The 22,961-nt window shown below is 52.1% G+C and overlaps 5 protein-coding genes across 5 annotated transcripts; all 5 read right to left on the reverse strand.

The window, feature by feature from the left end:
• Positions 1-94: 94 nt before the first annotated feature.
• On the reverse strand, positions 95-1,380 carry AYO20_10691 (hypothetical protein; the record flags this gene model as incomplete). Its single annotated transcript, XM_022648947.1, has 2 exons — positions 95-1,094; positions 1,163-1,380. The coding sequence occupies 2 exons, from the start codon at positions 1,378-1,380 to the stop codon at positions 95-97; spliced, it is 1,218 nt and encodes a 405-aa protein (XP_022495047.1).
• Positions 1,381-10,881: 9,501 nt separating this feature from the next.
• On the reverse strand, positions 10,882-13,884 carry AYO20_10692 (hypothetical protein; the record flags this gene model as incomplete). Its single annotated transcript, XM_022648948.1, has 1 exon — positions 10,882-13,884. The coding sequence occupies one exon, from the start codon at positions 13,882-13,884 to the stop codon at positions 10,882-10,884; it is 3,003 nt and encodes a 1,000-aa protein (XP_022495048.1).
• A 604-nt stretch (positions 13,885-14,488) lies between these two features.
• On the reverse strand, positions 14,489-16,019 carry AYO20_10693 (hypothetical protein; the record flags this gene model as incomplete). The annotated part of the gene is made up of 2 exons (XM_022648949.1): positions 14,489-14,907; positions 14,957-16,019. 2 exons carry the CDS (start codon positions 16,017-16,019, stop codon positions 14,489-14,491), a joined length of 1,482 nt encoding a protein of 493 aa, XP_022495049.1.
• Positions 16,020-17,565: 1,546 nt separating this feature from the next.
• On the reverse strand, positions 17,566-19,602 carry AYO20_10694 (hypothetical protein; the record flags this gene model as incomplete). The annotated part of the gene is made up of 1 exon (XM_022648950.1): positions 17,566-19,602. The coding sequence occupies one exon, from the start codon at positions 19,600-19,602 to the stop codon at positions 17,566-17,568; it is 2,037 nt and encodes a 678-aa protein (XP_022495050.1).
• A 1,281-nt stretch (positions 19,603-20,883) lies between these two features.
• On the reverse strand, positions 20,884-21,866 carry AYO20_10695 (hypothetical protein; the record flags this gene model as incomplete). Its single annotated transcript, XM_022648951.1, has 2 exons — positions 20,884-21,276; positions 21,345-21,866. 2 exons carry the CDS (start codon positions 21,864-21,866, stop codon positions 20,884-20,886), a joined length of 915 nt encoding a protein of 304 aa, XP_022495051.1.
• Between the last annotated feature and the right edge of the window lie 1,095 nt (positions 21,867-22,961).

The following is a 22,961-nucleotide window of genomic DNA, read 5'->3' on the forward strand; positions in this document are numbered from 1 at the left end:
GTCATGTATGTTCATTTTGTCTGGCCCAAAACCCCCCCCTCCCCCCCCCCCCCCCACCGCATATCACGGCATCCTGCTCGTACCAAGTGCCTCGTCAGGGTTTCAGCAAGACACTGGCTTTCTTCAGCCTCTGTTCTAACTCCACATGAAATGTCTCGTGCCGACCGAGATGTTGAAACCCATAGAGCGGCTTTTTCTTCAGAAAATCCCCTACTATCGAAGTGAACACAATTACCTCTTTGACCAGACTCCCCAGCAGGTCCTGGTCTGGCGTGGGAGCAGCTGACGGGACAAGGGTGTCGAAGAAGCCTGGCATGGCCTCAAAGTGGACTTGTTCTTGGAGGAATTGACACTCCATGTGCACAAGACCACACTCCTCCAGTCTACCTTGGCAAAGTCGCTCACACAACCGAACCAGGTGATTGATGATGTTTGAGAGTAGCAAGTGGCACGAGTAGTCAGCTCGGACCGATTTGCTGCGTAATATCCTCCGTACAGCAGCGTTGCTCTTCTTCAATAGCTCAATTTGCATCTCCCGTGGCTGGGACTCATCGGACGAATGCTTTTTGAGATGGGCGAGCAACTTGATGCACACAGTCTCTTCATCTTCCAGCCCCGGCTCGCCGTTTCGAGGAAGTGGTGCGCCATAAACTGGGGGCTGTAGCTTTAACGGGTCAACCGGACACGAAGACTGTCTCGACAAAGGTCGGGTTTCCAGTTGAGCGGGTGACAGATATCGGGTAAATTGAGGAGGACTGAGTCCCGGTGTAGGTAGTCCGCTGTTGTTGAAAAAGCTGAGGTCACTGGCTATTGAGTAACTTCGATTGTCTGCCATATCCAAAGCGCCCATTGACTCTGTAGCTTCGTCGAAAGTTAAAAATCCTGGATCACCGTTGACGATAAAGGAGGACCAGGTAGGGGGGTTGCCCTGGCTCCTGCCCGGTTCGTCTGAGCCATGGGTGGTAGCTGGTGACGGGATAGACTGTATAGGGAGCGAATTATGGATGATCCACGACTGGGAGTTGATGGTGCCGATCGAGTCGTCAATGGGTCGCTTTCGTCGTTTGCCCACCACTTTCCCGACTCGAGATTCGCTGTAGACGCAAGACAATCTTTTTTCAGAGCACCTACGACATCCTTCTTTATTCCCGTCACATCGAACCTGGTTCCATCCATGTTAGTGGAGGAGATCGCGAGTAGCAAGGGGTCCAAGCATATTACCTTTGCCGAGAAACAGTGGTTACAGGCAGCCCTGAGTTTGATGGGCTTGGGTTCCGTTTTGGAGCCATTAGGTGTCGTCTTCATGGAGGACGGTGAAGATGTTGAGAGGCCGTTGGTAGAAGGAGTTGCCACAGTTGATGAGGTGGACGAAGGTGGCATTGTTATTGTCGCCCTTTTTTTTTAGATGTCAACCGACATGTCTCACACCGGGAATGCAAGATACCAACCCAGATTCAACAGCCATGGTGGTTTCCTGCGGATGTACCCAACGGAACGGGCGCGCTTAAAGGAGAATCGCAATAGTCAATAAGGACAGTATTGTAGTCGTCTGGTATAGAACAGCCTGAAGTCCAGAGAGGAGCGACGGCCAAGGGAATACTGCAAGTGCCAGGATTTGGTGATGGAGTTATGCAAAAGAAAGGCGCAGAGATACGACACTGGTGGCGATCGGTCTCTCTAAATCAACGTGGTGGGAATAAGCATGGAAGCGTAATATGAAGCAAGTACAAGCTAGAAGTCATGGATGGAGAGGGCTGATTTATTATTTCACGTTGCTTTTGCAATAATGTGGCCCCGGGCGATTCAGGGTCGAGATAGGAGCTTCAGTTGCTCGAGGTTAGAGGATCACCTAGTGCCGTCAGTAAATAGTGGGCTTTTTCGATCCATTTGCCGCGTGGGATACGAAGGTTGATACCGGGGACGGGGATGGCATTATGGGCCATTCAGGTCAAGTGGCAGTGAAACCGCTCTGTGCCACGATGGTGGTCGTTCCCATTTCATGTGGTGGTTGGTACTACGTAGTCAGCACCAGCGTCCACAAGCAATCGAAAGGGTGAGCCAGGGAGGCGGCAGATGAGATGAAGGGACAGGGGGTTGACCACGGACCAGGGGGGAGGGGGCAACAGCTTTGCATGGACCGGGGTACTTCGCATCCATTAGCGTCCCATACCCAAGCGGGAATCTGGGCAGCGCCTCGAGCAGAAGCGGTAACCCGTCTGGGTCCATTTTGATCCATCTGGGTGGCCGATTATGAACTCGTACCTACTTGTAATGGACTCCACCAGGCCACCTGGGCCACCTTGGAGGATGAACCTGCATCTCGCTATTGATCCGTCAGACATAATCTTCTCAGCGTCAGTGACAAGTTCTGTTTCCGATCGTACCCAGTGCCTGACTCGTTCATTCGGGCACTTGCTGATGCTAGTCCGAGGGCCAAAGACACTGACCCTGAGGTGCGGAGCATTGGAGTCGAGTTGATGGCATCATATAGGAAAGAAGGGTAATGAGTATGACACCTGGCACCTTGTACGCGGCTCGAGGAAGTGGCTTTCAGCCCCAAGGTTGAACTTGAGGTCACCAGAAGAATGGCTTGCTGATCAGGTAATAGGCTCTCCTTTCCCCTGGATATTGCCTTTGCAATCCTGGGGCACATTTCCCAGGCGACGTGACCAACTAGCATCACCAGACTATCACAATCACATCGTAGGCTCCAGTGCTGTGAAATGGCTCTACCCTGGAAACATGGTGCAATTGCCGACAGCAATTCTCCAAGACCCAAGAAAGATGGAGACAGAGCCCGCACTTTAATGCTGCCCTGCTTTGCCGCGACGGTTCAACATGGTTTACCCCAACTCATCTGGCATATTCAGATAGAAATGTGTTGAAATTTGATTAGTGCCTCTGACGCCGTTAAACGGTCTAGATTATCTAAAAGCGGTTAGATCAGCAGGGGCTTCTGCTAGCGCCAAGCTCAGTGGCTGAGAGCTAGTGACTTCAGCCCACTTGCCCCACCAAAAAGCCGCAAGAAGTTTGAAGCCTTGCCTCCTCGATGTACGTACAAATCAATATCCTCGATACCTTTTGGCCTATAACTCTGAAAAGGAGAAGGCGTTGGCACTGCGCTTCCAGAGAGAAACCAAAAGCCACATATAAAAATGGTGCGATATCTCTATTTGAGGCGGTGAAAGGCTACCTACTACCATGTACCGAGTAGTCTCAGCCTCGTTCGTACCCCTTTCACACACTCAGCAGCCCTGCACTGCGCCTCCTGGATCAATTGGGTCTGGTGAGACTGTAGTTGCAGCAGTTGAGCATCCCCTATCCGCATGGTGTTCATGATCAAACATGAGTACCAGGCAAACACTCTGCTTGAACTTTCTTGATGAAGAGCTGAGCTGAAGGTCCCCCACCTTGACTGTCACTGCGCTACGCCCTACGGGAAAGTTTAGCTGGTGGTCAGCACAAAGTTACTCGGTATATTCAAAGGTACGGTGTATGTTAATTGCACTAGTCAAACGTTTGTTCCAAGACCTCTATAGGCCTTCTGAACGTGAACCCCGAGCCCGTACCTGGCCATCAGATCGACCCCAAAGTCAGCTTCAGCCAGCGGATGTTGCGGCCATTTCATACAAGTCTCCCGCAACAGGAAAAGGTTTCATCATCATCGAGACGTTGGCCAATCGAGATCGGCTCTTCTCCGACATTTAGTGCCTGCACCAACAAGTGCAACTGCGTACCGATACTGCTGTGTGTCTGGGGTCCGTGCCTTCCGATCACCCAGCCCGTCCCTCGAACTTGTCGACACAGTTATGTACTCCCAACTCCAGTTCAGCTGAGGCAGTCTCGCCCGTGCTACTGTTCTCTGCCAGAAACCCGCAATCTCGGCACTCGGACGATCTCTCGCCCACCATCGCCTACCATGGTGACCGCCACGCTCAGGCGTCTCTTCCACCCCTCCAATATGAGCCCTAGCCAATTCTCGATCTTAGGGGCATTGCCATGACATGAGATTCGTTGGGGACAGGATCCCGTGCAGTGGCTGCGATTGTACCGGAAACAACCAGGGTTTGGAATTTCGTGGCGGCCTCTGTAACCCGCCACTCTCGCCTTATGCTATTGAGTTTCGCGGGGCCGAAGAGGGGAATTGCAGGTCTATGCAGCACAAGGGAGTAGGTGTCTCTGCTCATCGTGGATAAGGTATCGAGGCATCAAGGCATCGACATCCAGCCTCTAGCTACATACTTTGGTCTCGTAGGCTCGTACTCCGTATAGTTAACTGTCGGGGCAAGCCGGTCACTTTCCCCGGGCCATACACACACATGAAAAGCTGGCATGATTCAGCTCATCTTGTCTGACAGGCAACGACATTTTCTGACAGACAGAAACAATAACTAAACAGTGCTCAAAGAAGTTAAATGTGAAGTCTGGGTTTGAATCCTTCCCACCTCGAATCAGGCTAGATGACCTTATCCAAACAAAGGCCCCTTCTCGACCAACTTCTCGCACCCTCCTTTGCTCGCTTATCCGCACACCGTTTTTCACTCTCAGCCGCAGGATAATGCGGATCAGCTGGGCTAAGGTGGGCTGGGTGGGGTGAGCGCCAGAGAAACCCAGACTATACCAAGAGCTTGCGAACTAAATTGCTTACCTGATAATCGACCCCAGCCCGACTATTTATAAAGCGCCTTCTCGTCATGAACTTGCGGCACGCGGTACGACCAACGGACAATAAGCCACGGGGCTGCTCGCACAGAGGCTGTTGTAAAGGGCGGCAAATCTCCTGCCACAGACACTTTACCTTTTCCGATTGTCCCCAGTCTCGCAAAGGGAAGGAAAAGAAGCAGATTAAACGAGGCAATAGCGCACGACTTTGTTACAGCTGCCAAGTCGCTTGAGGGCAAAGTACGACCGTTTGCCGTATAATCGGCTTGTTTTTTCCACCAAACTCGTCTTTGTTAACACTCGTACAGCATCTTGTGACAGCCAATGTTATAGTTTAGTTGGTGGATTCCAGAACTTCTTCGTCTGAGCATCGATAGTTGGTAGGACAGGTCAATAGTATACGAGGGATTCTCCTTGAATGACCACTGGTACAACCCCAAACGCCATTATCTAGCCGAGAGAGAGCGACTTATCGTTGATTCTAGACTGGCTGGGCAAAGACCAATGCCACCAGCACGCTTGCTCGGTACAGTTGATGTCTTCTTAACCGCACATTAGACAGCTCACTGCAGGGACTAGACAAAGCCCCAATAGTGCCACTACTGTTTCAGCGCTACCTTCAATGACACAAGAGAAAAATGCCATGGCATATTTCTGGAAGGGTTACTCTCCAAAAGAACAGTTGCTGACCAATTCAATTTGCCCGTCACCACCGTTGATGGGTGGCCCTTGGTGGGCGACTGGCCGTCCAATAACGACCCTACGATGTCCTTCCTCTCCTGCCGCACTTCCCTCTGTGCCTCTTCACACCGCATCAGCCTCCCAGTTGCCGGCCGTAACAAATGGCCAGATCGCCCAACTGTCCAACCAGCTGGCTGGACCATCCTAGCGCTCGTTTGAAATGTCGGTGCCTGAGTGACATTCTGGTGTCTCCCCATGAATTTCGTTCGTGGAGGGGGGGCCTATTCGCATCCAGCAATCCTCAACGTTGCAAATCCACCACCCTCCTCAGCCTTGTTGATGGATTCCCCGTCTTCGGCTCTCATGCAGTCACCTGATCCACCGTGTCATATCGCCACGAACATTTATCAACCAAGGACCGATCAAACCCCTTGATACTTGTTTGCAAAAGGTAAGCCATCGTCTTGGCAACTGCAGCGTCATAAGCCTGGATTACCAAAGGCTGGGGGTTCGCAGGGAGACGAAGCCTGTCAAGCTGTTCACCCTGTCGTAGGGCGTTCTCCGCCAGGCCAAACTTGGCCCGATATGGGAAAACAAGGATGGTGGTAATTATGCCATATCCATGTCCATTTTATCTGCTTGTCATGATTTGACCTGCTGACATGCCCTGCACAGGATGCAAGTGAGATGGTGGCCAGAGGGTTTGTTTCGTCCCTTCATGTCGGAGGGTTGTTGATACCATCCTTTTTCAGTATCAACATGGTTGCCAGTACACAAATACACAAATCTTAGGATCAGATGCCGTCAGAGAAGGCGTACCATACATGTTCCCACGGTGAAACAGCGGCGAAAAACATCTCACTAGGCAGCGTTCGAACAAAACTGTACTATTACTTACGACCGGCATATTCATGCTCATCTTCTTCATTAGGAGAAGTATGACTACATATTGCCCATGGCCAGATTGCATGGTGTGTGGATACCAGTTGTTTTACAGTGGATGGCCGCCACCAGATCCTGCTCAGGACACTACTCATACCTGGTTGAATGCTTGCAAACTCGATAATGGCCTTGATTCCCAAGCATTCACGCTCAGATCCTACCGTACTACGTATTTTTTTACGGCGGCAATAAGTCTATCCATGTCGAGCCTAACCTCCGAATTGTCTGGACTTAACAATTCCAAGCTTTTACTCGGCGTTGCTTAACAAAACAAGGTCCTAGAGGGCCTTGGACATGGGTGACGTGACATGCTTGAGCATTTGTTGTCCGTCCAGTTCGCCCATGGTCTGACTCAAGGGACCACGATTGTTTGATGCAAATACCGACCGGCCCAAGTCGCCACCACCCACCACCTTGATATGTTGTCGGCGGGACAGCGGTCGAATCACTCTGGCTCAAGACCACGCGCAAGCTTACAACTGTCAGTTGGCCACATGCGATCCTCGAGGATGGAGCAAGAGCAGAGCACTGCCATTCAGTTTTGAGTAGGTGACAAGGATGGATGGACCCTCCGCCAAGTCGCAAGTGGTGGGAAAGAAAGCAAACAAGCAAAGCAAACAATCTGGAACAACCCATTTCGAACTACATGGGTGGCCGATCGGCCATCAAACGGCCCCGATCCCGGTGAATAGGTAGGGCCACCGGGCTGGAGTTTCTTTCTGTTTCTGTTTTGCCACGAAATATGAGCCCATGCATGCATATCATTCAGGGGGTGTGGAGAGAGGCTCGTGTGCCTGGAGTCAATTCCAGACAGACCATGCGCTTCGCAATGCAGTCAACAAGTCTCGCCTCACTGGAGACATCAATACCATTGAGAGAGGTTGGAAGCCTGAAGCAGTTCTAGACATGGTAGCCTACGTCGCTGATGGCTGACAGGCAACGAAACGGGAATGTGTCTCTACATCTCGTCTGGCAATACCACAGTCGACGGACGTACCTTGAAGCCACCCTGATGGGTTTCACCGAACACACCTTTCTGGTTACAAAATCAACGATGGTGGCCCATATCGAGGGCCTGACTCCCCTTGGCCAGCTCACCCGCGCATCCAACGACGAGGTTGCAGCGTTGTCCGGGGGTTAGCTGACAACGCAACTTGTCCCCAGACGATGGCGATCGCCATTGAGGGAATGGGGAAGGAGGGTGCTCCTTCTTGCGCTTTGCAGGCATACTCGGTCCTTCATTGCTCTGACGTCAATTCTCTCTCGACGAAACTGTCTTGTCATCTTTACTCTCTGCTCTGTGTTGGTTTTCTCACGTACTGTTTGACCTTTACTGCACGCAGCCTATCAAGCAGCCTCGTCGAATCCTGGAAAGATGAAATATCGGAGGGAGAGTGGAAAGGAATGGGCACGCTGTGGACGAAGAAATGAGAGACTTGGACACGATTCTGGTCGTTTTCTCTTCCATCGCTGGCCTGGGAGAAAGGCTGCGCCCCCGTCACATGTCGTGGATATTGCCATAGCCGTGAGCAAGGAGGAATGTTGCCGCTCAATGATCAACCCACGACTCGAAATCATTCGACAAGATCACGAACAGCAAAGATGAGTGTGGCCTTACAACGCCATGAATGGCACGGCTTCTCGCCGTCACAGCGCATCTGTGTGCTTGGTTGATGGCTGGAAATTGGACATTCAGCTGCTTACCCGTACTTTGTCAAAGGATTCCATTGGGCTTGCCACGACGAGGCGGCAGTTGATCAAGAGAAGAGAGTAAAGCCCGAAAGGATGGATGGATGATGGGTCAATGTTGGTCCGCCGGGGCAACAATCACGGGATGTGGCTTTGTCATGGAGGGGTTTTTCCTTTGTCTGCGGTGCGTTTAGCCTCAACATTGTTGCCGTCGTCTGTCACATTCTTGCTAGAGCTCCTACCGCTATACGACCACTCAGTTATTTGGTAGCATTTTTCGTTCCTCGGTGAGAAGTTACCTGCACATATTTCTCTGCTCGTATACGAATATGCAGAGGCCAGCGCAGCGACACGAGTACGAATAGCTGATCCCCCACGTACATGAATGCGAGAGAAGGACAAACTCTCTCATACCTTGCAATGTCGCCCTCGTCCTCGTCCTCGTCGTCCTCCCCGTCTCATTTCTTCCTTTCTTCGACCCATCCAGCCACTACATATCAGCTTAACCCCGATGCAGTCCACCCCACGGACCTTTTTGACTGGCTCTCTCTCCGAGTAATCGGAAATCCTGCCGCCCCCGCGCGAATCCTTCCCACAACACATCCATCTTAGATAGCCCTAGCCCTACGGAGGTATGCCTCATACATGCCTAAGGTATCATCTATCTACACAGCTAGGTAGGCACAGTAGCTCGCTCGCTAGCTAGCGATCGGGCCATCTTACCCAAGGTACGGAGTACCTATGGAGTACCGAGTACTGTTTGTGGCCGACAATTGGGTTTTCACGCTTAGATTCGGTTCCGCGACGGACGCGAAAGGCTAGGACAGAGTAACAAAGTACAAAAGAGAGGGGCTGTTTGTTGGGTCTAGTGGTTCGAGTATGAGTAAGAAGACAAGCGAAGCAAAGTGTAGTGTCGGCCCCCCCAAGCCCACTGCTGGCACTGTTGGCCCGTGGGCCATGCGTTATGGGTATTATACTCGGATCCTAACTTCTGCGGAGGCCAAGTTTGCTGGTCATAATAACACCATCCCCCATCTAATTACCCAGACGGGTAGGTGGTTCAACACCAGATAGGCAGGTAGGTACCCAGGTACCTGTACCTGTACCGAACCGACCGACCGAGTAAGCCCTTAAAACCTCGTGTGGAGTATATGTACCTGTACATGAAATTACATGCACTGTAGATATGTAACTGTTCCTTGCACCCTCGTACGATGATGTGTGACGCGAGTGAGATGTTGGATGTATGTGTGAAGCGGAGACGTGCGAGGTCCCTCTACATATTAGAGGTACCATACCATGGTACTAACATGTATGTACTCGGTACATTGGCACTTATACGAGAGGATGCAGGTAATAGATCCGTCGATCTATCCACATCTGTCTGTAGGTAGGCTTGTCTTTGTTGGAAGGTATTTGGAACTCGGTACTCCCGAATGCCATCTGATGCAGCGCTAAACTCGCGCTGCGCCAGCCGGCCAGAACATATCTTCCTTCCTCCCTCTACTTGCATCTCACATGTCTCCAGGGGACAGTACATGGCCCCCACTCCCGCTCTGGGAGCTTTGAGAGTGAACAACCATACGAAAGTACGTGCAGGAGATACTGTATCGTACTCGGTACACATACCTCAATGACCCGAACGAGCAGTGGGTCTGGGTCTGGGTCTGGACCTGTATCTGGATCATTCACTGTTAATATCATCCACTCGGTTCACTCCGTACTTCGTATTCTCGTAGATAGGTAGGTAGCGAGGTACTCGATGCACGTTGGGGGCAGACCCCCAGGATAGAATAGGGTGGGAATGGTACAAAGAGACAAAATACGGTTAATTCCCCTTTAATCCATCTCCATCTCCATCTCCCTGTCCAGCTCAATCTCAATCTCCAGCCTCAACTCCAGCTTCGTACTGCGAAATGCTATACTCGGTCCATGCTTACTGATACCTACCTATGTACCTATCTACGGAGTAATGCCAAATACCTACTCGCTAGATACCCCACAGCTCAACCAAAGTACTCGCACGTAAGGGATCTACGAGTTGCGTCCACTCTCTCTTGGGTCTGCTGGGTCCAGGTCTGGATGATGACGCGCCGCACCCGGTCTATGCTTAGTTACTCGGGACGGGACACGACAGGGCTGACAGGACGGGACAGGACGGGGCGATGTAGGTATTGTCTCCACAGGGAAGGATTCCATGAGATGAAAGGGAAAGGAAAAGAGACAAGACAACCAAAGAGGACGAGGGGACCTGATGGGGGGAAGAGGGAGGGAGAGAGCTACCACCCTCATGTCAAGGTCTCATGTATACCACACAATGTATACTGAATGCACGCGCAGACAGTTAAAGGTCTTCCCCCCCCCAAAAGTTCAACAGTGGACGCATCAGCGTGACCAAAAATTCACAGTTGAAATCTTGTCTTTTTCTTTCATCTGGACTGTTTGACTCCTTACTGAGTGAGGAGGACTTGCAGTATCCCCGCCCGTGACCTTCCTACCCTCCAACTCCTGCTGATGCATATACCAAATGCTGGCTGGCATGCTCCCTTCAAGAGCCTTTCCTGGTGCCAGTCCCGACTCTCGGCTGCTGGATTCCAACCCGAGACAATCCCAATACCAGGAGATCCCCCTGCAGGATTCTGATATTGATACAACTCATTGTAACACCAATGCGTCGGCAATATCATTTGAGATGTAATCTGGCACCAAAGCACAAGACCTGTTGCCAAAGGAGGGAGATTGACTTCTTTGCCATCATGGGAGATCCCAATTTGATCGCGAAATCAGCCCTGGTCGCGCCTGAGACCTGAGACCCTGTTCTGCTCCTGTTCTCCCCGTCGCCGTCTCCCCTGATCATGGTTCCTACTCCTCACTCGTCTACTCCCAAGTGGCCCCAACCTTCACATTTCAAAGGCCTGCCGTAGTACCCCTTGCCCTTCCCCCTTCCTGAGCTTGGGCTTTCTGAAACTGCCTGATCAATCCTAGTGGCCCCATGGGTTGCATGATCGCCCGTGCATCCCGCTCATCCTCTTCGTCTTCACTACCCGCCCCAGACGAAGAGTCAACCTCATATTTCCAGGATCCTAGATCGCCCTCATAAGTGGCCTGAGTCGTGACGCCCCCGGCTGCAGACGGGGGGTGATCTTGAGGCCCTCTCGCGTCCGCTTGAAATGTGTCTGTTCTTTGCGGCTGAAGCTCAGGAGAGTCTTCTTCCTCGGCGACATCGTCAGGAATCTCATGCCCGCGCTCAACCGCGCCAGTCCGCCGAGGCTTCGAAAGAAGAGAGCCACGTGGCCGAAGAGCTTGTTGAGACAAAGCGAAACCACTTGCAGAGGGCTGATGATGTGGGTCGAGCAATAGCGATTGAAGGGGAGAGCCAAATGGCTGGGACTGACCGTGGCCCTGTCCCGTGGCGGTATGCTGAGCGCCAAATCTGGGAGTACCCAACGCTCCACGATGAGGCGATGTGATCGATCCCAGACCTCCGCCGCTGTGTCGATGCGCATGCATACCGCCACCAAACGTATTTCCGTGATCCGACGCTGGGAAGGACGGTGAAGGTAGTCCCGGTATAGGTGGTGGCATATTGAAGTTGAAACGCCGCCTGGATGTGTGATACGGAAAATGGACATCTGTCTTCGGATTACGCGCGTAGTCGTTCATGAACCCCCAATAGCTGTGTTCGAGCTTATTGTCTTTGGACGCAAAATAGTCGTCCCGTAGGTTCGTGTTGGCATTGGTATTAGCAACACCCGTGGCAGCACCTCCTGTCCCGGCCTCCGACCCCCCCGATCGTTCCTTGGGAGCAGGCCGCATCGCTTGGTTCATGAAGCGGAATTCGGCGAACGTGCAGACGTATCCTATACCGTCAACATGCACCGTGAATTCCCGAAAGAAGTCAATGATCCGTTCGCTGCATTTGGGTAGACTCAACCACAGCACAAAGGGCGTGAAGAAAATACTGAGCACTTCTTCCAGGAAGATGACGAGTTTCATCTGGTACAGCTGAGAAAACTCTTCTTTTACTTCCACAGTATGAAGACGACCTGCCCAGTGCTGCGGTTCATAATGTGTAAACTGTATCACCTCTCCGATGGAAAATGCCGTGTCGTAGACCATGTTGTCGTCCGGTAGCAGACCGCGCGCAACAGCCCAGATCGACCCGAAAATGCCGATGTAGAATATTGTAGTCCGGCCTGGCGTCACCTCAAAGTTCAAAAAGTTGTCTTGATCCAAAATCGTCGCGAGGCCAAGAACGGATACCACAGCTCCAGAAATCAAACTGACGAACCTGGCAATCTGAACCGTCTTGTCTTTGGGGAACTGATTGATATATCTGTCGGCAAAGGGATACGACATGTTGATACGCCGACGGAACAGGTGGTGTAGCTCGTTGAATTCTCGGAACTTCCACTGTGCAAAGGGTGTATATTCTCTCATGCCAATCTGGGCGGGGTTCTTCTGGTAGTCGTTGAAATTTTGAAAAAAGTGCTTCAGGACGAAGAACGTGGCAAGAAATGGTGCAAAGGCGAGACTCGTAAAACCAGCCAAGATGAAGCGTGAACGGAGTGCGTTCGCCAAGTCTTTGCGGTGCGTATCCTTCAGGAACAGAGGTCGAACTTGTCCTTTGCGATTGAACACAAAGTCCATGATACACAGTTCAATGTTCCATTCCAGTGTCCGAGTAAAGAGCTTGCGATTGCCGAAGAAGGGGATGGGGAGAGTCAGATCCAGTATATCCTTGTTGATCATGGCAATCATGTAATTCTGTCTTCTCATCAGTCTGTTGGCAATGTCGTGCGCGTCCATTCGTTGTTTGTTCTGCGATTTGATATAGCCACTGCTCTTTTTGGATGTCGAAGAAATGGTGGGGTTCGAGTCTCGCAGAGCCATCAGGCGACTCACAACTTCTTGCCACGATATCGACTGGATCTCCGGTTCAGGGATGTCGAGGAGGTAAAAGTAGAAATCATGCATATTTTTCAGGCGAGGGATATCGAACAGGTATAGGACCCCTTTCCAGAGCCATATAAAAGTGGTGAGCCAGAGTAAAGCATTGGGAACAAATCCCATTCTTCTGGTACATTGCGATACGAGGATATCTGACATCGTCGTGCTCCCTCTAATGTCTCGATAGTTAATACATTGGGTGAGAAAAATAGAGAAGCCAACCACAAAGGCGACGGTAAGGAGATTGAAGAATCGCATGAGAATCGTGGACCAGAAGCCGTGATTCAGGTAATAAGTGTAGACCTCGAGCAGGAAGTTATCCAAATCTGTCACGTTGACCCATCGAAACATGGCTTTCTCCTTGGGATCTGCACTGGCGAGATTGCCGCCAACGATCCCTCCAGCAGGCCTGACTTGAGCGGCCTTCAGGCTGCGTTTGTTGGGCTTGGGACGGTACCTCGTGTGGAAGTCTTGAGCAGCGGTCGAAGGACTGGCATCGCGACCTTGTAAAAGGCCTTCTGGCATCAGGCTTGGAGGAGGGGGCAGGGACATGGACCCATGATCAAGACCAATTGGGTTGGGATCGATCAGCAACGACGCCGGAACATCATCATCCGCCTCTTCCACATCCAAAAGTTTGTGAACTCTTGGAGTCCGTCTTGTCTTGTTCTGGTTCCTGCGTGTATCTTTCCGCTGCACGTGAGATTCGGGGGAGGTGGCGCCAGTAAGAGGAGCACCACGACCATCATGACTTGGGCTTCTCCAATGTGACCGAAGGGCGGACTGGTGTAATTCTTGATTGTTGTAGCCATCTCTACCATTCACTCTATCTGCAGTCAGCCCTGCGGTCTCCTCGACATCGAAATTGTCCGAGTCTTCATCTTCTTGCCGGATGGCGTCATAGATGGACGCAGAAGGGTTGTTGGCGCCCGTAAATCGAGAGATGAAGTTAGAAGTCATCGTGGACTACCATGGACGACAGGGTGGCCGCTGAAGGAGCGCGTGTTTTGAGGTAGGAGACGAAAGGAAGTTTCTAAGTCAGTGGACAGAGGTTAAGACATGATTCATCTCGGCGTGTTTTTGCCCGCAACTGTCAGTGCAAACGCTTTTGCGCAGGCACATGACAGACTATTCGAACAGGCAGATGAGGGAGGGTGGGGTTTCGGACTTGTGTGCAGATGATTACTGCAACATAGGAGTAAGAATCGAGGTCATTCGTGATGCACGGAATGAGAACATTAGGGGCAGGAAAGGAAAAGGATGGAGGGATGCTGGGAGGTGGTCCGAGTAGGGGCAACGAAGCGGCTCAAGATCACCTTGTGTAAACATTCCCCGGAAATCAACGCAGGTTTCACTAGTTGGGCAAGGCTGCGCCCCGCACTTTCGACGAGGCTGTGTAGCTGCGCTGCGCAGTCATGTCAACACCACTCTTATTTGTTGATCTGGCAATTCTTCTGTTCTAACCTACATTGATTCGACTATGTAGTGAGGTACATTGGTTCGTGTCGTCTATCCTTCTTCTCAAGTCAAGGAGCGTCGCCGCTCAACTACATGATATTTCTTTCTAAAAGAAGAGTGCTGCCAGAAACGAAACACCGAAACATGCAATCACCCATTGTCGATGTTGTTCGACCTTTGATCTGTCAAGTTTCTCTAGGTTGCTGTACCCAGCCGCCAGTACAATAGTCAGCAAGATCAGTCGATTCAGAACTCCGGTGATGAACTTGAAACATAGTAGTGGCAGAAGCGTCATCGTAAGAATGCAGATGGGGACGTATTCTAATGCTGGTCCGGTGGAATGCGTTGGGGTGGATAGAGTGGTCTCTTTTAATGATATTAAATCCTCACTGTTGTCCAAAAACTTGGACTCTGAGAGCGAGAGCGGGCTGTGCTCGTGCAGCCATGTCTGGAACTGCGTAATCTCGGTTGCTGTTGGGGATGAGGAGAGTACGCGGACTCGCTGTGACGCTGAAAGAACCTGATCTAGCACCAGTCAGCGTACCATCCTTCGTTGTGAGATTCCATGACGTACAGTATTGTTCAAGCTTCATTGACAGTCGTCCCAAGACATGTAATCGATGTGCTGGTACATCTGATTGACCCCATTGCCAGCTCAATCTTCTTGAGGCTGGCGACATGGTGCCGTCAGGATGGAGTCGGCTGCGACCGTCGACGGAGTCCAGGGCAGCCAATTGTTCTTCCATCTCGATGATTTCGTCTTGTAATTGTAGAAGCAGTCGAAAATAGATCTTCTTAAAGTTGCGAAACACTGGCGGAAGCTCCCCCGACGCCAGTTTAACAGCAATGAGATCATATCCAGATAAAACATTTCGGGGCAAGCAATACTCTTTGTCGTATCCGTCGGGCGTTTGTGGCATGCGTGCACGAATCTGCACAGGGCTCGGTGTCCTGTCAATCAGTGTCGGGGTCGGAGGCTTGTGGGTGGCCTGGGGAACCTCTGGATATTTCCATCGTAGCCGTTGCGAGCGATCGCCCCCGATCTCCCGTGGTTTATGAGTGTCTTCTTGTTCCCGGACATCCTCGAGTAAAGGAGGTAAGTGGGTGTCGACGAAAGGGTCATTGTTGGAATGGACAATGCTATCACCCATTGATATACCCGAGTCGGAATGCATACTCGGAACGATGCTCTCACTATCAGAGTCGTCCTTGATGCTCTCACTATCACAGTCGTCCTTCTCAGCATGAGGCTCCTCTTCGGCGGCATTGGAGTCGGCAGCATCGGAGTCGGCGGCGCCTTGGTCGTCGTCCTTGACGAGAAAGGCAAAGACGTCTACGGATTCTCTGGACATGTTTTTCTCTGCGGCGGCATCCTTTGGGTCGGTTTCCACCGGCGAGGCCTTTCTCCTCCGCTCATCGCTTGACCTCTTTGGCCGGGAGGATCTACTTCGTTTACTCGAACTTGAGGTGGACTTGGAGTAGGATTCTTGCGTGACGGTAGATGAGCTACCAGTCGACCCATGGGATCCGGAGGTGATGGCAGTTAGGAGGGACAGCTTGGATGAGCGAGCACTCTTGTGGCCGGCATAGGTCTGGCTGCGACGCCGACGACCTTGATCGCGCACCGGGCCGGACATGCAGGATTGAAGAGATAGAGCTTGGCTCACAGGGGCCTTTCATGGGAGGACCGGGTTTCATGAAGGTAGTGGCGATAGCGAGGGTCGATTGCATCCAGCAGTGACAGAGAGCGGAGAATCTGTGGCGAAGAGCTCCATCATTTGACAACAAGGGGAAGGGTGTATGAACGAAAGGCAATGTCATGAAAGCAAGACGGAGAGTGGTGCTGGAGGTAGTAGGAGTAGAGGTGGTGGTGGCAACGGCTATCATCAGTGTATCATGGTCATTCCTTGATGCAAGCAGGACGAACCAGGAGTGAGGTGACAGGTTCGAAGGGAGGGGTACAAACATGTAACACCACCGCTCTGACCAAGTTGAAGGAGATGAGTTCTGCGCGCCAGGATGACGTCCTTCTCCAGAGTGACACGAAGAAGACTCCAAGGTATAACGGGGACGGCGAGGTCGGGCGAAGAAGGGGTTCGTTGACGCCTGAGAGAGGGGGAAGGGGAAATGTGGGAGGACAAGGGAGCCTGTCAAAGAGGTTCGCCGGGTTTTATCTGGGCGAATGTAAATCGGAGATCAAGATATTCGTGCCCAACGCCTGGCTTGAGCGGGTAGATGCCAACGAACAGCATGCTGTCTGTGGGCTCGATTGCCACCGCTGCTCACCAGCGACAGGATCCAGGGGAGACCACGCATCGGGGAAAAATCGAGGTATGCACGACGGCGCCGCTCGGTCTGCAAAGACTGTTGGCTAGTGGACGAGGGGGATATCGGATGAGGCAGAAGATTCCAGTGAGATGATGATTGATCCAATAGACCGACGTCTCATGATGCTGCGAGATGCAATTGGCCGCCTGCGGTGCAAAGAAGAATGCGTGGGATGTTTCAATCGCCCCCGTGGCTCCCTCTCTTTCTGTACCAGTATCTTCTCCAGCCGAACAAAGACCTAACGAGCACCTAGATCTGTCGGCAGCCTGTTGGAAAAGGAAGTGGCACCAGATGGAACGATCAAAAATAAAAGACTAGGACATCATTGTCGATGGCTAGCAGTCGAATAACGAGCCAGAGAAATTGAAAGGTGAAGTCAAAGTGGCTCAGCGCAGTCTGAAGTGAGAATTCCGGCGACGCTGATTGAGCCAGCGAAGCCGCTTAGGCAGGCACATGCAGGGTGCTTGAGCCCGCCGCCGGCCCTAATGCCTGGTACCGATTGATTCTGCTGTCATTATTAGAAGTCAGGCGGTGAAAAAAAGGGTAAAAGAAGAAAAGATTAAAAGTCAGCACCGGGGTAGCGGATGTAGATCCATGGGGTGGTACATATAACAGGCTACATGCCCCAACTCTGACTTGTTCAACATAATAACAGTAGATGGAGGTCGACTTGTTATATTCGCCAAAGTGGGGGATTGTCTCGGGCACCACCACCATGTCTTGCGACCCAAATGGCACATATCCATAACTATCTCTGAGCCTTCTCACAGAGACCGAATCCCACTAAGCACACGCTCACTAGACAGAAAGCTAGAGACAATCCACCAATGCATCTCTCAGCAGGCGAGACACGAATCAGGAAGCCCAGAATCTCCAGCCAGGAGTCGCCCGCGCTCCCTCGCATAAATCAGGATGCTTGCTCTTCCACTTGTCATCCACATCATCAGGAAACCTCTCCTTCCCTCGCGGCACAAATCGTAGAGGGACGTGTCCAGCTCTCATCTGTAGAGAAATGATGACGCTGAGGCCGTTGAGCATCAAGTCTCTCGCTCGCTGGGCAGCTTTTTGCCAGACCTCCACGCGAGCATTCTCGTCCATGGCTATGACCTCGTCGTCTGTTGCCCACTGGTCGACGGCTAGTTCGACCGAGTAATTCTGTAGAATGACTGCCAGGGTGGCCAATACCTCGACTTGAGCAAAGCGTCTTCCGAGACAAGCGCGATACCCGTCACTGAATGGTAGATATGCCCCTCTGGGTGGCCGGTAAAACCGTTCCGAAGTGTCCGCTGCCTCGTTGATACCCAAGCCATCTGCAGTAATGGTCTCATTAGGCATTTCCTTCTTATCATTGGCCGGCACCTGTTCCACCTCGCTACTTTCGTCCAAGAGCCACCGCTCCGGATGGAATTCCTCAAGGTCATTGTCGAGGTTCGCCGCGGGATGCACGACCTTCCCACCGGGCAAAGAGGGTTTGCTGGTGGGCCAATACTTGGGGTTCCGATGAACATTGCCTGTCGCTAGGCTGATATAGACTCCACTGGGGACCGTGCATGTCTTTCCATCAATCGTGATCGATTGATCAGGAACCCCCCAGGTCGACTTTGGTATTCCTATAACAGGCGGAACCAGCCGCAGCTCTTCTGCCAATACCGCACCAACCATACCGCCAAAAAGAGCAGGCAAGTCACGATCATAATCCCACTTAGAGGGAGGCCTTCCCTGGAATATCCGATCCAGATCCTTTTGGGTGGCCCGCTGGCTCTTCGGATAGAGTGCTAGGTAGAGCAGGGAGAAGTGGATAGAATTGGCGGCAGTTTCATGTCCTGCAAGGATCAAGACAAACATGTTTCCAAGCACTTCGGAATCCGTGAGGGAAACATCTTTGCTCTTCTCGCTTGTCAGTTGACCTTTGACCAGCTGAGCCAACAGATCCATTTGGTCCTTGCTGTTCTCATTTCCTGCTTCCAGTGTCTTCTTTTTGGATTCTACCGCTTCTTTCATATAATTTCCCCATTCATAATAGGCCTCGTTGGCCTTCCGGAACGACGTCGACGGGATGCTCTTGATCAGCCACCGAGGCAGGAGAAACTGCACCAGAATATTGTCCAGCAAGCAGTGGATGGCATAGGTGTAACTCATCGAATGCCCACGATCTCGATCACCCTGGTCATTCTGGATCTTGGACTTGTCAACATAGTTCACATCGACATCGGCCTCGGCATCGGCAGAAGGCCATTCCAATTTCCTCCCAAAACCAGCTCTGCTAATAACATAGAGACTAAGGCGCATGGTATCATCCATGACCCGATCGACCGTGATGTCGCCTTTTCCTTCTGGTCCAACCCACGAAGCCAGCATGTCTGAAGCTTGGTCGATGCTCTCCGCCCAGACGAGGTGGTTGTTCTTCTCCGTAAAGGGCGGGCTGGTGGCTTTGCGGTGCTGTCGCCAGACCGCGCCCTCGGTTGACACGACATTTTTACCGTAGATGTCGAGGGACCGGTAAATAGGTGTGGGCTTGGGGAAATCATTCCTCCTGGTAGTGATCTGGCTGATAACGGCGGGATCGGCAGTGTGCATCATGATACCTCCAGGTCCGACTACAAGAAAGGTATCAGAACCGACCTGCTGGAAGACCTCGATACTGCGCCGGTAACAGAAATCTGGGACACAGAAGTCGACCCATTTGGTCCAGCTGCTGGGGAGCCTGGCAAGAAATGGCAGCCATAATGGGTGGCTGATGAGCCACCAGGTGCTGAGATAGTATACCGGAACAACGACATACGGGATGCCGGATTGTTTCGCCTTGTTCACGTTGCGGCGGAAGCGGATCAATGAGTTGACCACGCTGTACAGAAGGTAAGCAGCCAACCCAAGGCCAAGCATCGGCCACATCTTGTCACCAGGCGTGTCTGCTGGACGAGGATCGACCGAGCTTTGAGATGATATTTCTGGGCAGGCAGAGGAAATATAAGGACCACTCCTCCAAAGGAACAGAGAGGGTGGTGATCAAAATAAACGAAGTGCGAGGCGGAGTTTGTCTGAGAAGCGCCAAAGAGGAAAGGTTAACGAGGTTTCGAGATGCGGTGGCAAAGAGCCGATTCAGGGATGGATCAGAGGTCTGCGAGTCGAGGTGACATTGGTCAACATTGGCCGGAAGTTGACCATAGATGAGGTAGTCACCAGTCCACTTGGTAGCAGGCAAATCTTTATATCTTGATAGAGTGCTTCAGGGTTCCGTCGAGGGGAAGGATCCTTTCAACAGCCGAGATCTCAACTCAGCATCTCGACTGGTGGAAGTCCCGTCCTGTGTCCGTGAATCATCAGCCCCAGCGCGACAGTCAGAAGTGAGAATGGTACCAAACAACCACTAGATGACAGTTTCTCGCTCGCTCCGCCCGCGACCGGAGGGGCTCCCCTTGGGAACTCTGAAACAACGTGAGCATTTGTGAAGAGGGCACAATTCTTGGTGGGAAAGTTGTCCTATCAGTCAGCGCAAATCACGACAAGTCAATGTCAGCACTACTTGGGCGACACGAAAGATCGAAGCGAGCCTCGGTTAGGCGGTTGGGCGGGCTAGTGAGGCCTGAGAGCCTAGTTACAGGCGCCCCGACAAGGTCCACTGCGTCGCTTATGGGCTTCCTGGCTATTTCCCTCCAATGGTTAGGCCGGCCACCCCTCCGCGTTGCATTCCCATCTTCCTGCGGCGCCGCCGAGCAGGATCGCCCTCTTCTGCTTTACGGGCTTGCACCCCTACAAGTATCGTCAACGTCAATCAGCCTTTAGACGATGGTGACGAGGGTGGTGCAGAGTGACAAGGCTGATCCTTCTTCCGGTGATACTGCATCAATGGGGAAAGATACTCCGGGGTACTCATGCCAAACACATGCACACCCGGACGTGAAATACAACAAGGGACATCAGGGCCGTCGAAATTCTGGAGTTGCTACCAAAAACAGAACTGTTCACCTCCACCTCATTTCTAGAGCTGCTCCAACAAACCGGGTTGACTGCCAAAAACGACAACATCATGAAACATCATGCATGCGATCAAAAAGGAGAACCTCGAAAAGCAGAACAAAAAAAGGCACATTGCATCAATCCCATTCCCTGCTATTTCCTGATGCCCAACTTTTCCCTCTCCTTCCTCTGCTCCTCGCTCCACCTCTCCACTTTCTAAGCGGTTGCTTGCTCCAAATGCGTTCCCTGGGCCTCTGCCGCCGGCTTCTCCGTCGGCACAGGATCTGCGACTGGATCAGGAACCTCCGATGTGGCTCGGGTGCTGCGGTCGTCCATAGGCATCAGATTCGTTCCTAAACCTCCGGCGTTGGAGTGAATTGGTTCAAGATGAGGCTCCCATCTTTGCAGCTCTTGCTCTGCATCCGCAAGAACCTGTCTCGCCTCGCCGACTTGGGCAAAGGGCTGGCGCACATCTCCCGGCACCACTGGGGTGTCGTCTAGCAGATTCAAGAGGCGTCGGCCGTACTTGGCCAGGATGATCTGTTTCTCTGCTCGCTCGATCGTGGCCGCGAAATGTAGATCATATGCTTCCTTGACCTTTTGGCGGGTCTGTATTGGATATATTAGCAAAGACTGCGACTCGCTGGAGTGGTCTTCATGAGCTTGGGGTTTCTTACGATATTGGTAAGTTGAGCCTCTGCGACCAGGTTCTGAGCTTCTGCTCGCACGAGTTCTTGCTCGAGCGTGACCAGCTTCGGGCTAGACGGTTCCTTGTACTTGAGTTTTTGGATTTCATCGCTAATCTTGACCTTCTGGTCCCGACTTGGCTGCACACTGGCCTCGATGTTTCTGATCTGCTTCAGGATAGATCGGTAGTCCTCGAGATTCTGAGCAAACAAATCCTCCTGCTCTCCTATTTCCGACATAATGACTCCAATCTTGTCCGAAATGTCCGAGACGGCATCGTCGTTCGTAGCTTCACCCCAGTCGGAAAGCTGCGAGGCAATGGAGAGGCGCTCGCGGCCGGCAGTTTCATAGGCTTCGATGCAGTGGTTCTCGGTTTTGATCAGCTTGAAGAGTTTCTTGGAGAGCTCAGCCTGGTGCATGCCGCGGAGGGTCGAGATGGAAAATGTGTGTTTGGAGGCCTCCTTAGCATGGTCGTCCTTCTTGCGGGACCGGATGGATAGAGCTCGATTCATGGCGGAGGTGATTGGGTACCTGCTTGTAGGGTTCAGATTCTGCGGTATGTGAGCGTTGATAACATGCGATGTAGGGCGGGCAAGCTTGGAGGAGCTACAAGTATGCGCTATCGGTTGGAGAAGACGGACTGAAGGTCGTCGAGACAAACTGGGTGCGGGTGTAACAAGAACCCCTCGAGGCCCGATACAGCAGAGTGCAGGAATGCGCCAAAGGGCAGGAAGAGGGCAGATGACGTATTGCACTCTGAAGCTTGGAGGGGTGCCTTGGCACACTTGGATGGTACGATGTCAAGCATTCAGTGTTCCCCCACCTCCTCTGCAGCTCGCTGCGTATCGCGAACCTTGCTATGCCATCTTTGCTTCGCCAGTCTGTCGTTCAATCCGGTTATCTCGACACCCACTGGATCATCAACAGGAGCAACAAAGGCAGGGGATCATCGTGACACCAAATTAAATTTTCTTAGTCAAAAGTATATTTCCCATGTGTCCAATATTTGCACTGACTGCGCAGTCACTGTTTCAAAAAGCCCAGCCTCACGATGCTGCCGTAATGATATCATACACATCTTCCCGCGGGTACAGACCTCAAGCTGCTTTTGGTGGCACATCAGTAATAAGTGCGATCTCTCTCCCTCCTCTGTTCAGTGACAATCCGTGTCCTGCTCCCGCTGCGTCGCCGTGGATCGTAGGAGGAGTCGGAATGGCGTTCGGAATATCGGTCGTGGCTGGGCCGGTGGGCAGAGGTTGATCGTCTGGTGACCGTTTCTCGGCGATTTTCTCGCCTGTAGGTGGCAACCTCTGGCCTTGACACATATTCTCGAGAGTAGCGAGGTCGTGATCGCTCATGTCGTCTGATGATCACAGCTTCATCTCTGTCGCCGCCACCGAAGCACATATTTGCAGCCGAAATTGGGTTACGGCTGTGCCTGTGGTGCCTGTATGTAGGATGTGTGCGACCCGGGAAGGTGCTGTTGGGAGTCTTTGCGTCGAGTCTTGTGGAACAGATGCTTGCTGAGGCACGGGAGACGAAAAGGGGATGGCTTGACGTGTTCTGAGCTGGATTGAGGAAAGACAATGCTGGGTAGCAGCAAGCGG

The sequence above is a fragment of the Fonsecaea nubica genome (genome assembly GCF_001646965.1).
Source record: "Fonsecaea nubica strain CBS 269.64 chromosome Unknown Scaff119, whole genome shotgun sequence".
Lineage (NCBI taxonomy): Eukaryota > Fungi > Ascomycota > Eurotiomycetes > Chaetothyriales > Herpotrichiellaceae > Fonsecaea > Fonsecaea nubica.